Source organism: Vitis vinifera, chromosome 5 (assembly GCF_030704535.1).
Source record: "Vitis vinifera cultivar Pinot Noir 40024 chromosome 5, ASM3070453v1".
Lineage (NCBI taxonomy): Eukaryota > Viridiplantae > Streptophyta > Magnoliopsida > Vitales > Vitaceae > Vitis > Vitis vinifera.
The window spans coordinates 71,272-88,590 of record NC_081809.1 but is presented as its reverse complement, the minus strand read 5'-3'; the positions used below and the strand labels follow the sequence as shown (position 1 = coordinate 88,590).

The 17,319-nt window shown below is 35.8% G+C and overlaps 2 protein-coding genes and 2 long non-coding RNA genes across 6 annotated transcripts; 2 read left to right on the top strand and 2 right to left on the bottom strand.

Moving 5' to 3' along the window:
• Positions 1 to 853: 853 nt before the first annotated feature.
• On the bottom strand, positions 854 to 4,359 carry LOC100243044 (uncharacterized). The gene is made up of 3 exons (XM_002268660.5): positions 4,212 to 4,359; positions 3,977 to 4,067; positions 854 to 1,296 (listed from the first exon to the last, which is right to left on the bottom strand). The coding sequence occupies exons 1-3, from the start codon at positions 4,276 to 4,278 to the stop codon at positions 1,161 to 1,163; spliced, it is 294 nt and encodes a 97-aa protein (XP_002268696.1). The 5' UTR covers positions 4,279 to 4,359; the 3' UTR covers positions 854 to 1,160.
• Positions 4,360 to 5,241: 882 nt separating this feature from the next.
• On the top strand, positions 5,242 to 6,273 carry LOC132253751 (uncharacterized). The gene is made up of 2 exons (XR_009465607.1): positions 5,242 to 5,531; positions 5,618 to 6,273. It is a non-coding gene; the product is annotated as an uncharacterized LOC132253751 (long non-coding RNA).
• Positions 5,786 to 15,030, bottom strand: LOC100258504 (putative E3 ubiquitin-protein ligase LIN-2). 3 transcript variants are annotated; one of them, XM_019220206.2, is made up of 17 exons: positions 14,068 to 15,030; positions 13,256 to 13,382; positions 12,824 to 13,081; positions 12,597 to 12,676; positions 11,339 to 12,490; positions 10,800 to 10,941; positions 9,972 to 10,217; positions 9,571 to 9,859; positions 8,858 to 8,979; positions 7,825 to 7,944; positions 7,444 to 7,575; positions 7,215 to 7,337; positions 6,889 to 6,999; positions 6,667 to 6,813; positions 6,474 to 6,599; positions 6,155 to 6,271; positions 5,786 to 6,061 (listed from the first exon to the last, which is right to left on the bottom strand). In XM_019220206.2, the coding sequence occupies exons 1-17, from the start codon at positions 14,820 to 14,822 to the stop codon at positions 6,044 to 6,046; spliced, it is 4,065 nt and encodes a 1,354-aa protein (XP_019075751.1). In that variant the 5' UTR covers positions 14,823 to 15,030; the 3' UTR covers positions 5,786 to 6,043. The 3 variants fall into 3 exon arrangements, with proteins under 3 accessions (XP_019075751.1, XP_010649586.1, XP_002269707.2); XM_010651284.3 differs by having other exon boundaries at positions 9,565 to 9,859; positions 14,068 to 15,028; XM_002269671.5 differs by having other exon boundaries at positions 9,565 to 9,859; positions 13,256 to 13,331; positions 14,068 to 15,026.
• Positions 14,965 to 16,574, top strand: LOC109122682 (uncharacterized). The gene is made up of 2 exons (XR_002030154.2): positions 14,965 to 15,078; positions 16,092 to 16,574. It is a non-coding gene; the product is annotated as an uncharacterized LOC109122682 (long non-coding RNA).
• Positions 16,575 to 17,319: the final 745 nt, after the last annotated feature.

The window sequence follows — 17,319 nt, the reverse complement described above, 5'->3', positions numbered from 1 at the left end:
AAAACCAAATTACCAATTTAATTAGGAAAAAAACACATTTCTCACCAATTTAATTTTTTTCTTCAATATTTTCATTAGCAGGCTAATAAAAAAACAGTTTTACTAAGTCCTAAATATAAATTACCATTCTAGATTATTATAAAAAAAGAGTTCGAATTTCCGCCAAAATAAACCAAAAAAAGGTTTGTATAATATACCGTTCCCATATAAAATAATTGAAATATATTTTAGGCGAGCTATAAGCCTATAACTACACAAAACTCTTGAATAAAATAATTAAAATAATAATAATAATATATTTTAGGCCACCTAAAATAATTAAAATAACAGGAGTCGCCAACAACTCAGTACTTAAGTCTAAAACTTTGAACTTTCAATTCCCCTTTTATTTTCATTTAATTATAAAAAAACCAAAAAATTCTAATTTTATTTTTTCTTATCATTTAGTTATAAAAAAAAACCAAAAACCCTAATTTAATTACAGGGTGGATAGTAAATTAATAATAGAGTCTGTCCCGAGTTTAAGAGTGTCCCTTCTCTCAAAGGTGCACTCTGCATTCCCCATCTCACGCTTTTACGCTTCGCATGAATTTAATAAATTCGATCTTTACATCCCAATTCTATGCTGCAAGCAATTATTATTAAAACCAAAAAGAAAAAACCCTTCATAGCTCCAAACCCTGTCATCAGCAAAGAAATGAGAATATCACAATTCCAGATGATTAACATTTGACTTGCACAACCATCTTTGAGGTGGGAAGATGGGGAATCGCATATATTTCATACCTTTGTAACATTAAACTGTAATGCAATGCTGTGGAAGGCAAACAGATAAAAAGTCCGTAGCAAATAGTTGAATCTCCAAATTGAGTGATCACTGTTAATTGATATGGGTAATAATGAGTGTAAGTGTCCAGTAGCTCATGCCCCATACTACCATCCACATTTTTATTTTCCTACTCTAACTTTCCCCAATTGCTTATGCAATAACATACTGCCAAAACCCTGACATAAAACTCATCATCTTCTCAAAGAATTGAAGCATGCCTACCAACTATAACATACATGAATTCCTTTAAGTGTTGGGGCAACTGCATTAAAAAAAAAAAAAAAAACATGCGTGTCAACGGCATTTGTGTAAGCTCAATGAGGTCCTTCCTTCAATCTTTGTGTGCAGGGGTGTCCATATCAAGGAACTTTGCATACCGATCAGCCTTTATCCCGCTTTTGTGATCATAGTACTCGACAACTGCAGCCCCAGCCAATGCAGCCAGGGTAAGTGCCTGTGCGTGCAGCCTATAATAAGAGTAAGCTAATAAGTTCATGTATTTTTTTATAAAATTCATTGTTCACTCCATAATCGAGGAGAATAAAAGGGCGGCATTAAACATTGTTATTAAACTCTTAAAAAGATAGGGCTTCATGCATTTTTTTCCCTGACAAAGAAATTCCCAAAACTCAAGCAGATGAAGTGACTACTGAATGTTGCATAGTATGTAAAGAACCAGGAGGGGAATCAATGGCAGTAAGAAGATGAAGTGAGATGAACTCCTGACCGGAAGAAATAAGATCAATCAGAACAACACTGACAATGTAATGATGAGATTGATGGTTTCAGCAAAAGAAAGGGTCACCAACTGACAATTTATACCCTTTTCCAGTACTTGACCAGAAAAATAAAACCTAGAGTTGAGTGAATCAGCTCAGCACATATTAAAACCAAACACACATGCTCATCAGAAACTTCTTAATGAATACAGTGAATGGAATGTTTATAAGAATTAAATGAATTAGGTCTAACATGAGCATGGAAAACCTGCCACAAGTATCCCCAGCATTTTTTTAATCAAACCTGCCCACTGGAGAACAAAGTTAAAAGGCAAAGCATAAAAATAATGATCTGTCTATGGCTTAACATTAACAGCTGGTTTGGACAAACTTCCTGCTTTTCTTCTCCATAGGGTTCACTTGCTTGAAAAGCTCTTGCATACAGGATAACTGATCATTAGTTCCCGAAGTCATTTGGAGATTATAAATATCTATTTGGGTTCCCATAGCATATATATCACACAATTACCATCTTTTCTTGATACAATATGACAGCAAGTTAATCCAGGTTACTTGACATTATGCTTCATGCCACATTTTGGTTGTGTGGCATGGAAAAAACCAAAAGTCTCCTTTGCTGCCTTCGCTACTTTAATATTTGAAACTGCAAATCCACTTGATTAGCCACAATCTCTGTCCGAACTTGTTTTTGATTTCCCAATACTAAGTGGGTGTTTGGTTATCAATTGAATGACTTAAGTTATTAAGCATATTAAATATGTTTAGTAAAATAACTTAATATTTCAACTTAAAAGTTAAAAATGAATTTTAGTAAATTAACTTAATAACTTAATATGACTAAATAACTTAAACATGATTTAACTCAAAGTCATCTTAAGTTATTAAACATTAAGTATTAAGTTTTATCAAATGCTACCTGTGCCTCGATCTAGTTTGTCATTGGAATTGTGCATCTTCAGAATCACAAGGCTTTGAAATATAAACATCAATACTTATTATAGACAGTGTTTCCAGTATATAAGCCCAGGTTTTGGCTCCATTCATGTTGGGTTCTAACTCATTGGTATCTACTAAGTCCTATTGCAGGTGGTAGATTGGTTGTGACGATACCAACTATGTGCCTAGTGGTGACCTTACACAGGCATCTATTTGGAGAAGAAGAGAAGTAAAGGTGCTTTTGTTGTTGGGGAGTGGTATCTCCAGGAAAGAAATAAATATTCATATCTGGATAACACTGCACCCCAAATTTTATCTCTATAAATAATAATAAAGTTTATCACAAAATTCTGGAACCAAATCAGGGAAGAACTCTCTTAACAATCGCATCATCCATTCTATTGGCTCTTTTATGGATAAGATCACATCTAATCTCCATTTGGATGTTGAAAGTAGCAGGAAGAGGAAAGAAGAATAGGAAGCAACCTCAAGTTCCCTCTTTCCCTTAATCATGGAAATAAGACGGAACACAAAACAAAGAGAAATGATTTAAAAACTTATACCATTTTTAAATACAAATTCTTCATTAGGAATACATCGAAGAAGGGCAGGAGAAAAAAAAAAATCAAGCCTAAACCTTTATTTTATTTTATTTTATTTTCCTTCCCACCATTTTCCGTCGTTTTCCATGATCCAAAGCGAGCCTTAAAACCATCAAGGCAGACACGTTAGCATTGAAGGTTGGCACCATTATAGATACTATTTCCAATCTTATTTATCTTCAAACGATGACAACATGAAAATGTTGGGATTTTATTTCTCCTGCATCTTCGGTAATAAACCGAAGACGTGATTCGGAATGTGGTCCACATCATTCCATCAATTTAGGAACGAGGATTCATGCTCCAAACCATGTTCGCATCACTACCCCATGTTCTGTGCACGTTCCATAAACTCAGTGATGGAGAGAGTCTTTTAAAACGAGGCAGAACACTAACGGGAGGGTACCCTAAGCCTGCAATCTCTTTTCAGTTTTCAAAAACACCATCTAAGTGGAGATTGTGAAGGTTTAGAAGCACCTGAAACCCGAAAATAGCATAACCCATTTTAACCTGTAGAATGGCAATGGCGGGAGGTATGTTTTCCGATCAGTTTATAATTCCGTTTATGATCTAATTGCTATTTAATGTTTTTTTATAGCATGTTTAGATATAAAGATTACAGAAAAGCCCTCAACCAATGATTCTGAAAATTAGACAATCTGGCTAATACCAAGCCAAATACATTTATGAATCACAAATCCTCATCTGGGTTCTCATAAATTTTTTTCTTTCCTCAACAGAGCAACCCAAAAAAGCATTACCCATTTTCTTCTCCACAAATCAATTGAAAAATTTTTAAATCACATAGAACCTAAACAGCACAGCACGACCATGATTTAAGAATAATAATAATAATAAATTCTGAGTACCTGGCATGAATGATCTTAACGCTGGTTTTCATGTTGGGTTGAGACCAATTGTAGGCGATCGAACCCGCTATGCCGCTCAGCCACAAACACCCTTCAACATTTCAAAATTTAAATAAAAAACATCACAACCAAAACAAAACCCTAAAAAAATAAAATAATAATAACGCTGATAATAATAATGAAAATTTTGGAATAAGAAAGTGAGATGAAAAGATGAGATCTGAAACAAGCTTACCAACAGAGCGAAGCTTGTGCTCCACGATCCATTTTCTGATAGATGCCAGGGTGTTCGTTTCAGCCATTTTTCTCTTCCCTTCCGTTTTTTTCTCCTTCCTTGTATGTGGTTACGAGCCGAGGGTCTTTTAACCTTTTTTGTGACCGGACGCATAAAAATTTGAATTTTACACGCCTTCTGCTTTTGACGCCAGCCGCGTTCCAAACGTGGCACGTGGTTCGCATGAAGACCTAGCGTGCTTGAATTTGATACGGCTGTTTGTCCAAAAGTAAATGAAGCCAGGATTTTTTTTTTTTTTTAAAACAATAGTACAGTTCTAAAAAACATTTTTAAATATAATTTTTCAAGAGAAAACTTTAAATTATAGTTTTTAAAAATAATTTCAACATCAGAAGTAACTTCCTAGATTTTGAATTATTTTTTAATATAATTTTTTTAGAGTCTAAATTGCCTAGGATTTTTAATTTTTAATCTTGTTGCGCTTTTTTGATAAAGTGTGGTGATGTATTTATTATACAATAATTTTTTTTATATTTAAATTATATATATATATATATATATATATATTACGAATATTAAATAAATAAAAAATTAAAAAGATTTTTCTCTTGATAGTAAAAGTTGAATAATTTATTTCTTTTCACAACTTTTTTGTGATAGTCGGGTCACAAGTCTCCATTTGTGATTAATTTAGAGAGGCTTTTACATATTTTTTCAAGAATATTTAGAAAATGTCTTTTATATATTTTTATCAAAGATGTTCATCTTAAAATATCTTATCCCAATTTTCCTCTGGTTTTTTTATGTGGAGTTTGAATAGGTTTCAAATTTAAAAAAATAAGGGATGTCAAAGTATCATGCGGGATCTAATTTTTCAATAACAGATAATTTTTTATTGCTAAAATATCGGATGTTTGTTAAAGTTGAAAAAGGGAAAGGAAAATGAAACTGCACAATAAGAAAATAGGATGAGCTTTGTTTAAACACCCTATATGTAGTCGTAAATGGGTTCAAAATTTTCGGAGGGCTAAGAATAATAATTTATCTTCCGAGAGGTAAAAAATGAGTAGAAATCAGTTGTATAGGTGTGGTAAGCAAGGTTTTCTGTAACCACAAGGACAAAGGTTCAGATCCTCGTAAACAAAGGTTCAAATTTGTGGGGGCACTTGCTCCCTCAGCATTAGCCGGCTCCGCCCCCGCCCCTGCTAACATTCCTTTTTCTTCTTTTCTTAAAAATCTTGATTTTGATTGTGAAAAGTTTGAGAAAAAGAACGGAACAAAGAAAATAAGGGGGAAAAAAATGAAGGTCGATAATCTAACGTAAGTGTTTTCTAATCCTGGTAAAATGCAACAACACAAGTGAACCGGGTTATCTCTAACTTATGCTCTGCACATTGGAAATCCAGTAGTAACCAGTAAAGAGACGAAGTTCCCAATTCATAAGAAGTTTTCAGAATATGCTTTCTCATTATCCTCTTTCTTTCATGTTTCATACTTACCAGATTCCAGCGCTGAAATTTCATGGGTTTTCCTGTTTTTCTGGTTTGCTATTAATGTCAAAGTTCGAACTTCAATTTGCTTGGAGAGGAATAGCAGATATTTTATTGATATTCAACAAGTGTGGTATGGAAATATTTTTACATAGTGATATTCTTCAACTGGAACATTGTTATTGCCATCAATCATATTATGCTTCACATCCTCTTCCTCCTTTATGTTTCTATACCAGCTTTTTACATGGTGTAGTGACCCAAATCAAGCAAATGCCCCTTTACCAACATTTTCTCTTTCAACTTTGGATGAAGAATGTGAAAGAAATACTGGGTGCTCTGCTAGAGTGGGATCCAGCCCTGTCAATGGTGGGATTGGGGTGAGGATTATCAAAGAATTGAACAAGCTAGAGTGCAGAATGCTAGGACTAATTGGGTCAAATGCACACACACCTTGATTAGCCCCATTTCGGTGCCACATAGGACAATGTCATTGGCAGTGAGGAGGCTTGTTATTCTGCTGCCTGCTGATAACCTCCCTGCTTTCTGCTGTGTCCCCCTCAACCATATCTGGTTCCGCATTGTATATTAGTAACCGATAGACAAAGATGTTCAACAACATGGGAGAAATGTAACCTACTGGTTTAGGTACTAGTGATAAAAATCTGTGCATAATTGTAAACATATAATTTTGTTAATGTAACCAGGTCCCTGCCTACCCTGGATCAATATTACCAATTGTAGCCTCTCAATGGATAAATAAATCAATCACCTGAAGGATACTTGTTGATGAGCTGCAGTTTAAGTATATGAAGTCTTCTACAATTCCCATTGCAAGCACACTTGCTCCTTTATCAGGTACCATGGACATCTGAGGCTTGCTGTGCCTTTTCCATTCCTGCACCATTCCTCCAATTTGAAAAAGTTCTGTCAAAGTCTGTGCATTCATAATTAAGAGTTCTTACCTTGAAATTTGAACCCTCAACAATATCACTTGCACTATAAAGCCAATCTTTGTACACGACAATTGAATTGATGGGCCTGTTTTGCATCCTCCAACTCTTTGCTGGTGCTCTGATCTCTTGCTCACGAGCTCTTGTTATGACTACCTCCTAGATACAGTGATGAATCAGTTATGGATTTGATTGGTGTGAGAGTTTTGTGTCAGACAAGACCCTTAAACCAACCTGTATGCTTGAATCCATGCAACCTATATAAAGCCTTCCTTGAACCACCCTTACGCATTTCACATGTTTACTCTTGCAAATGTCTTTGACTTTTCGTGATGCATCAAACACCTGAAAAACATATCATTTATTAATTTTATGCTGATGACCTGAAAACTGATCTGCTGGTGGGTTAAAGCTTTGATATTTCCATCACAGTGTCATTATTCTTGAATATCTGCATATACATAATTGCACACACACACATATTGAAAGACAGCATAATATGACCATCTCCTGAATATTTAGTGACAGATCAAAGAATTTGGCATTATTATTTCTACTACCTTCACTCCATGGCCATGGGTAACTGTAAAAATCAGTTGGCCATGAGTATCTAGATTCTGAACTGGTTCCTTCGTTGATATTACTTCAGTGCATTCCATTTTCCTTTTGACCATTTGCCAGACCTGTAGAAGGAAGAATAGCGCAGTTCGAAAGTTAGTTTGGTTCTTTTTTTTCATTCACCCAATTAGAAAAAAGAAAGGGATCAGTAATGTTAAATGTTTTATGTACTCTGATGGTTTTATCAGCAGATCCACTTAGAAGGCTGTCCCCTGGTTCAAAATGTGAAAAACATGTCACAGCCTTTCTGTGCTCCTTAATATCCAATACTAGAGTGGCTGATTGCCCCTTGATGTCCCACACCTATTCAATTCACAAACAGGTTGTAAGTTTTTCACTGTTTTTCTCACAGTTACAGATTTCCCTTTCATTTCAGGTGTGGGGCTTCTTGCAGTTAATGCCTCATGTCTATATTACTTATCAAGTAAGCCCAAGCTCTAGAATTAGTTTTCTTACCATTTTCAATGCCAAGAAACATTACGTTTAAGTTATTAGCCTACAATGACCAAAAACAGGATTCTTAAGTATGAAGTGCATGATACTGTCTCATACCTTAATTGAACCATCAGAGTATCCACTGCAAAGTTGTCCCCTGTAGTAGATGAGAGCAGTTACAGCTCCACTGCATTTGCGACCCATCTCCAGAATTTGTGTGTGAACACAAGATATATGCTGCTCTTACCATCACAACAAAATGGGCAAGACAGTAAATGAATATTTGTCACCGGTGGTTGAAATTGAATGTAATTAACAGATACATTAAGATATTACTGACATGCTATCATATTGGCCATCTCATGTCAAAATTACTAGATGCATAACACAAATTGACCTTTACTTTCTGCCACATGTCAATTTGGCTGTCAAGTTATAGCTTTTTTAGATATACCTGTTTGACTATTTCTCTTTTCTTGTTTTTGTTTTTTTGTTTTTTGTTTTTTGTTTTTTTTTTTTGTTTTTGTTTGAGCAACTGCATTAGTTTATATTGCTATGTTGGATACCTATTTTCTCTAACTAGTGGCAATTTAGTATCATCACCCATTAAGATGTGTCTGCTCCTTGTTATTGGAGTTGACACATCTGACATCTCTCCTTTTCTCTACTCCTAACATTGGTGGCTTTATTCATTCTTAGTTAAACATGCATATGATAGGAGGATTAATCGTTGTTCTACGGCTCAGTTTCCTCATTTGAACACATGCATCCTTCTGAAAGTGATAGTCTTCACCAGTATGGTTGGATATTTGAAAAAAGATTCATGATTGGGAGGCAAGGTACCACATAAAATGAGTGTTACAATTGCATAGATGATACCATTTCTGGGAAAAAGGAGGGTTGGACCTGTTAGTGGCCCTTCTACAACTTGTGAAATCCCTTATGCATAAATTCTTATGCATAATGTTGATTCTAACAGGATTCATGTAGGAGGGCTAAGGCATTTCTGTAGTTAATAAAGGAAAAGAAAATGGTGCTTTACATCTGGACAAATTTGACAATGAAATTGAAGGCATAAAGGACTCCTGCTTAAAAAGAAAAAAAAAAAAATCAAAGCAGATTGAAACTTGAATTGTGCTGGATGACTTACCGATTTATAGGGCAGGAAATAATCAGCTATTTTCAGTAACTCCTCTGCCATCCAGGTTATGTTTGAAAGGCGTCCCAGTGATTCCCGAACTCCTTCTGAGAAATGTATTAGCTTTTGCATTCCTGCACATAGAAAATCCATCTATGGAAACTGCATGGTTCACTACTCTGTTCACTCATGATCCTAAATAGGTTACAAAACAATGGTTTAGTCTCACTGCATCAGGGCTTATGATTTACTCGGTGAGATTAGGTATCTAGCTATTCAGTCAAGTTTATCATGCACAAGCCTCTTACATCAATTAATGAAGAGCTGGTAGCATTTCTATTTTAGCAATGAATTCTACATTTTCTTCTCTGGCTGTTTTTTTTGCATATTTTCTGATATCAGGGATTTTCGCAGGACAATCTATGAAATTTAACTATTCTATTTTGTTTTCCATGGCATTCAAGATGCTGATTAAGGAATCTTACGCAGAAAATCAAAATAACTCATTACAGAAATGTTGGGGTTGTCACCAACATGAATAGAGAAAATCATATTTAAGCATATATATAATCACTGTTAATATATTCAATGATTGATGCTAGGCACCCAGGGTCAAGTTCCAACTTGCAACAGATTTATCATTCTTATTTATTTATTCTTTGTTCTTTGTGTTCATGTATCACAGCTTTTACTTGGATAATTTTTAAAGTATGCATTACCTTTACCAGATGTATAGTTATAAATGCATAGACATGCTAGAAGTCTTTCTTCAAGATCCAATCCAGGGTGCAAAAATTGCTCAATTCCACTCAATAAGATCTCACACGCAGAATATCTCAGCTCATTTGGGGTCGTTGCAATTTCATAGCCAAGCCATGCAATAGCTGTGAGACAGTCCCGAGAAACCCTCCTTACCTTGCTCTTTAGACCCTTCTCCAAAGCATGGAAAAGAGGAATTCCACCTTTGATGATGCTTCTTCCAATCTTGCTGCACCAAGTGTCAGTGCCAGTATCCTGCAAGTAAATGCCATTTCTTTGTCATCTGTATAATTTTTAATTTGTTACTAAGGCAATGCTATAGATAGTAGTTATGAACTGCACATCTGAAGTTTTCACCCTTTCTCACCTGTAGGCTTTGATCTAACCAGTCAAAGTTTCTTATCATATTCCTGTGGTACAATGAGGTCAGACCTGCTTTCTTTACCAACCATGCTACTGTATATGGTTCTCCTGTCCAAGAATAGGTTCCACCAAGATTTGACAAAATGAATGCAGATAATATCTGTGTAGCAGAGTTCTCTTCACACACCATTGACTCAAGGAGGACCTCCATAGCCTCTTCTCTAAACATGCTTCTGCCAGATGAGTCTTCCTGCCAGTATTCATCGTTTGTTACTGTTAGTTAAATCTTGTTCTCCTAATATTTATTCTAGAATACTGCATACATGGTGTAATGTAATCTTATTTCCTTATATTGCTATTGACAAAGTATGCCACATTTTTATGTCTCCTTAACCCAAAATATGGATCTATTTCTTTTCTTTCGGTTGTTGTATCAAACACTTCAATACGTAAGTTATAGCTGTAGAAGCCAAACGTAAGTCTGCTTATTTCACTCATCCTGTGGTTGTTTTTAGTATCACTGCACATGAAGTAGATCCTTTGCTGGAAAATATTTTGCTAGGTTGATTATCAACATGATTTTCACTTCAAGGTTATAGTTTCTAATATTAATTGTTATGATCTTAGTAATCTCCAATGCTTTGAGTTTTACAATTTTGTTTTTCTTGTTGAGATAAATGACTATTTAAAGAACCAAAGCTAGTATGCTGAAGTCTACAGATTGAACTTAGATAAATAAAAGGATTTTCCTAAGGATCCCATAATTTGATAAGGACAAATTCATCATCTGTAACCTATAAAAATACTATGATTTTTAAAATATTAAACATACCAGCTGGTCTAGTTGAAGCAACAAATTTGCTGCCAGAAGTTGGTGCTCAGCTTGTGATTGTTGGAGGCAGGGCAGTAATATGTGCATAATATTAATACTTCCTTCTTTTTTCATCTGCTGCAAGACACTAATTGCCGATGACCTGACAGAAATCAGAAATGAATGTCAGAAGACCATCATAAGAATGGGATCTTGTGCTGAGAATTTTTGCAACTTCGGATTCTGAAAAAATTATTAAACAATGTACCATCTAATATTCTCACAAGGAGAAGAGATGCATTAAAATTTGAAGCCTTTTTTATGTATGTGACTAAATTCATTCTAGTTCACTAATAAAGTAATAATCACATCCACTTGAAGAGGTTATTTTAGGTATAACAGTGGCAGTGAAATCTCAAGGAAATTGGTTCATATGCTGTAAGGAGGAACACTGAGCTCTTCTTGTCACAGTACAAGTAGGCTTTTGTGTTCTATGATTTGTCTCTGAAAGTATACATTAAATAAATGTGAAGTGATGAGACTAAAGCCATTACTCATACCGCGGCATGCGAAGGATTTCATGAAAGAATTCAAGCGCAATGAGCTTGACACGCCTCTTGTTACTTCTTAGGAGATAGATAAATGGAGCCATAGGAGTAAATTGTGATATATAGTTTCTGCATTGTCCGTCAAACTGCATACATTTTACAAGAATAGTGGCCAACGGGATAAGCTCTTCCAGATTATTATTTCTTGCAACATCCAGGAGTCCTGAAAGAACTTGGGGTGAACTGATTTCAGCCAAATGCATGCTATTTGTAGCATAGTCAAATGCAGCTATTAATGCTTCAATAATCATCAATGATGCTGCAGGAGGTGTCGGAAGTGATGCTGGGCCACCCGCATAATTGTTTGAAGTGCACACAACATTCATCAGTGTTGGTAAAAGTTCTAAAGTTTTAATTTCTGTGGGAGAAGGATTTATTAAGTAGATAAGAGTAGCAGCCTCATACACATTTCTTTTTAGAGCATTTGCCAAATGGCCCAACTGTAAACCCTTCTTCTTGATGTCATCTATAACTGACTTGTTCCCTGCAATGATAGTCAAGAGAATAGACACTGATGCCCTCACGATTCCCTCTTTTTTGGAAGTTGAAATAGAACTCAGCAGTTGATCCAGTATGGCATCCTTTAAAAGAGTGTATTTTACCCCTGTTTTATTGGTCAGCATTTCATATATGGTTGTAACTTCCACAGACGAATCTTCATCATATTTTCCTTGTCCTTCTGAAAACCATAATTTTGAAATTGCTTTGTCAAGTGCCCTCAATAGTTCTCCATGGGAATCTTTTTCTGGATGTAAACAAACTTCATGTAAGTTCTTTCGCCTGCTTGAGTTATGTTTTTTTCTTGCACCATTTCCTTGGTTGTGCTCCATCTGTGCGAACATATAATTCTGCAGAGATGTAGCTGCTAGACAATCCAATATCTGGAAGTCATCTGGCTCTAATCTCCTCCAAGTTGTCTCTTCTTGGGCATGGCAACTCCAGAGGGTATGTGATTTCTCAACTCCAAGTTCCAAAATCGATAGATTTAAATCATTGAGGGACCTGGAAAATCTGCCAGAAAATAACTTCTTGATATTTGCTTCATTGATTTCTTCATGCAGTGGTGGGAAAGATGTTGATATGCAGCAAGAGTTCTGGAACCTCCTGTATTGAATTTAGAAACATAAGAATAATTCTGTTATAAAGCTCTCTATGCCAGGATTTTAAATATCAAACAAAGATGATAGTCTATAATGATTATGGACCAAACTGATCAGAAATTTCCATCCGTCCTTGATCTGCTTTTATTCTTGCAGCTTCCATTGAGCTTTGAGTCTCATCTGCATATGCCTGATTCAGAAAGAGAAGAATAGGAGTCATGGAATAAATTTTTTGATAAATCGGGCATATGGCAAAATGAGCATTCATGATGCTTGTCTTTGTTACTTTTGTCACAGTTTCTAACTCCTGGTTTATATGTTGTTTGTGAAGAATTACCTCTGAATCACCATCTGCAGAATCATTGTCATCGAAAGAATCATCAGAAGTTGGTGTATCTGATTGGGATTCCATTAAGATATCCTGAAGGCATTTGATATTTGAACTCCTTTTGATATCTTGTCTGCTAACCTGGTCTGAATTGTTAAGAGCTTTCCTATAATCTTGAATCTCTGTATTGTCCCTGGATGCCTTAGCTTTGTCTCCTGTGCTGTCAATTATACTTTCTTGAGGATCAAGTGGATGCACCTTCTGGAACTGCATTGATTTTTATTATGGCTTATACAATGAGAACTTACACCTTTTATTGGTGGATTTGTGGTTAAAAAATAAAATATTGAAATTATGATGTAGGACATGGTGTCTGAAATTTTGTTCACTGGTAAAGTAATGAGTGGAACTAGAGGGAAATGAATCTAAGTTATGGCTTACATTACGATAAGTTTGCAAGGAGGTGTTTCCATGTGCAATTGAACTTGAAGATTTAGTGCTGCTAGACTTCCCATACCTGTTCATGAAGAGCGGAAGATATTGAGATACTGCAGGAAAGGTTCCGGTTCTGCTTGAACAAAAATGTATCAGTAGATTTCTGTAATTCAAGTGAATAGCGACGATAAAAGAGGGAAATGACATCTGTGGAAAGTTGTAAGATACTATTCTGTAGTTCCCAGCAAATAAAGATATTTTCTTGGTCATTTGGGTATATAGCTGCAAACAGATGACAGAATGATCTATCCCATTATTTCAAAATAATGATACTTTAGTTTCTAGTTGCTCTTTGCTAGGTTAGGATCGACGTTATGTTGAAATGGGGACCAACTTAGAATTTCTTTAATCAGGACAAGAAAATGAAAATTTTGTGTGTAACATACTGGAAAGTTATCTACCCTTAATGCTGTTATTGCATTATATGTATACATGCACCTTTTCATGTTATTTGGGTCTTAAATTCAGATCTAAACTTCTAATTAAAGAAACCAGGGGCAAAGGACTGAGTTGCTCAACTGGTTTGTAAGGGCCTCTTTTGTAGTTAATTATAATTTAGAAGTTTAAAAACTGTTCCAATTGTTAAGTTTGATGTGCATTAGAAAATTGTCGATTCTGCTAAATCTTGCATCTTTTCATGCCATGGTTTTGTATAGATTCCTGAATTTTGAACTCCCAAAGCTCATGTTGCAGCTATAAGACTGTTTTTTAAGTTGTTTTTCTACATAATTCATGAAGGGAACCAAAGGAAAACTTACATGGAATTATATGGTGATTGATCAACAGGGGAAAGAATATCATTGTATCCGCCAGGTCTTTGAGGGGTCTCGCCATATTGCATGACCTGATAGTACATCAACCAGCTCTTGTATCTCTTTGCTGTCTCTCTTATTGCTTCACCAGGCTTACCCTCATCGGAATTCATGAGAGAGACTGACCTAAAGCTTCTTCCACCCACATTTTGCCTCTCTGAGATAGAGTGTGTAAGAAAGAGATTCTCGCAAAGTCCAGGTGCAAATTCTGTCTGGATTAGCCTTGGAGAAACCATCAAAGCTTGGAGAAAATGCAGTGCCACCTGCCACTCATCTCTTTGGAGTTTTCTAACAATAGAGAGGTAAAAGTAGGAGCAACAAACTATGTATCGGTTTGAGATTCCTCCTGTGGTTCCTTGCTCATCAAGCAATGCTGGGACTTGAAGCATTTGTTCTGAATTCTTTAGCCGGGAGGTTTTCTCCTCAGGCCATTTAGCCCGAATTGCTGCTTCAACACTCTCAATGCCCCAGTAAAGATTTGATATAACCGAGTGCTCTGAGAACTCAAAGAACTCCTGCTTTTGAATCCTGAGCTTTAAGCTGCATCTCAATTTTAAAGACTTCCTGGTCTCATTGTTGGCCAAGAATTCATGTATGTGGTGATTGACTGAAACAACGAGTGCCCTTATGGATTGAAGGTCCAGCCTCTCATGATCATGAGTTGAAGCCAAGGAAGAGAAAGAAGAAGAGATGGAAGCCATGCTAGCTGGAGAACTGTTGGTTTCATGAGAAAGAGAATACCATTTTGAGGATAAGAGTCATGGGCAAGTGTTGCTGAATATTGGAGGAATGGAACATTTGCTCGTGACTGTTTCAGCCAAATTCCAAACTTCACTGGTCCCTCTCTTCTTCATTTTGCGGCTACAGACAAACAACCAGCCATTGCCTTCATCAATGGAGGGAGAAGATATGAAAGATAACAAACATTCTCGTGCTTTTATCTAAAAAGTTATCAATGTGAGCTACCAAAATGCACTTCCTTTATATTTTTTGCCCCCTGTTTATTATCCTTCTTTTATGTTTATATCCTTTAGAGAATTCTTCATGACAGAGATCAAGATTATGGTAACACAGTTAACAACATCCCCCTATATTGAGTTCTATGATTTGTATACTTGTGCATATAAGTCTTAAGAAGTGTGCATATTGACTTGTCAGAGATGTATGGATTACCATTTTTTTTTTCATCTTGGTCAGTTCACCATAGCAAAGTCCTTAAAAATATAATCAACGAACTCTACAGGCTCAATTTCCAACCTCAGGTTAAGATTTCTTATGTAGCCTCACAAATCGTGGGTCCCTGCCCCGGTTGAATCAACATGCTGCTGCATTTTGTTTGTTCTGATCAGGGCCAATTATGCTGGCCTTCTTGTGGCTGTCATTAAAGGGACTCGACCCATAGCAGCAGAACCCTATGCTACAGAGTAGTCTCTCTTTTTGTCAATGAAGTCAGCCCAAACCATTGTATTGGTTAAACCAGTAGAATCAACCTGGACAGTGTAAAAATTCCATTCCACCCTCTACAACACCCCATCGCCAAAAAAATATATAAATAAATAAATAAATAAAGATACAGCCATTGTTTTTTCCTCAGCATAAATGACTGAATGGTCAAGATTGGCATCTCCAGTAGGTCCTTGGAACAGATGGGGTTGGACCCACTGTCTGTCACGAGCACAAAACTCCACAAACTGTAGGTGTTGTACGCATTAGATCAAAATCACATGTTGCCACACCAGTAGCACCCACTGAAAGAGACATCCATCTTCTCTACAAGCCTAACAAAATGGCCCAAGTCCATCTTTTCTGAAAATCATTCCATTAGGCACACACTAGTACCAAATGGCATTGGGAAAGAGCTGGTGATGGCCCTCCACGAAGCATCCTAGATTTGTAGTTTTGCTTGCATGTGCTTGTAATTAAGCAAGAAGTGAGCACTTTTTAACTGTGTTTTGTTTGAACTTTGCTAGATGAAGCTGACTTTCTTGCCTGCTTGGGTGTTGTATTACATCAAATCACTGAACCAGATTGCCTAGTTTACTGTTTTCGTGAAACTAGGCCTGCTCTTGAATAGGCATCAGAAGACAAAACAGCGCTATCGATGATGGACAATGATTAATGGAGCTTGAGCTTCACAAAAGTTTGAGATGTCCAAACAGTTGGATTCTCACTTAAGCTTGGCATGTGAGACAATAGAACTTTCGCCAGAAAATGAGGTCCGTGAGAACCAATGGGGGTTGCTCAAGCTTTTCAAAGTACACATCTGTGATGGGTTCATTTCCTTCTTATTCAAGTTCTATATCCCACCAACTATTCGAGCTTGGTTGTTGGACCCTTCATGATATTGGAAAGAAGCTGTCTTGTAAGAATTTTTTTCTCTAGAGTTCCGTTTCAAGGATGGTTTCATTGTTACCATTTTGAAGTTTATAACAAAGGATTTCAAAATTTATTCATTTATGTCCCATTTAAGATGTTTTCTTTAACACCTCATGGGGATGATTGATAGAAAATAAAAGAACTAATTTGAAAAATAACAATAATTAATTATTATTATGCATCATCAAACATATTATTATGGGTTTATTACACTTTACCCCCAATCTATATCGTATTTTGCACATTATCTTATCGAGTTCAAAATTGAGTAATGTACCTTTTAAGCTTTAAAATTGCATACAATATACATTTTTTGAGTTATGACGTTACATTTTTTTACGAAATAACATGTGCTCTTTGTATGATCAAGGACAAAATGCTCATTTTTTTAATAAGTGAGGGTAAAGTTTACATTTCATGTTAAAACACCAAAATTGTAACCTAACCCTCCTTCCTTCCTTCATTTTCCATAAACCACGTTTTCTCAGCAACCAAATAAGCTTGATCAAAATACTTTCCCGAAAAACCTTTCACAATCCATAACCTAGGCCCTTAACCAAAAAGGAAAAAAAAAATCATTGGAATGTATGTCCAAAAACATTTTATGTCAAACACAAGCACAAATCCAAATGAAACCAAGAGAAATCAAATTGTAATAGATTGTGGAAGCAATGAATGAAAAATAAGGATGTCCAACAAAAACAAAGGGGAAAAAAAAATGCCATAACAAACTGTAGATAAGTTTTTCCAAATTTCCCTCACATTTTCCCCAACTTTTTTGAAACATCAAAACGAAATCTTATTCTAAAACAACAAATTGAA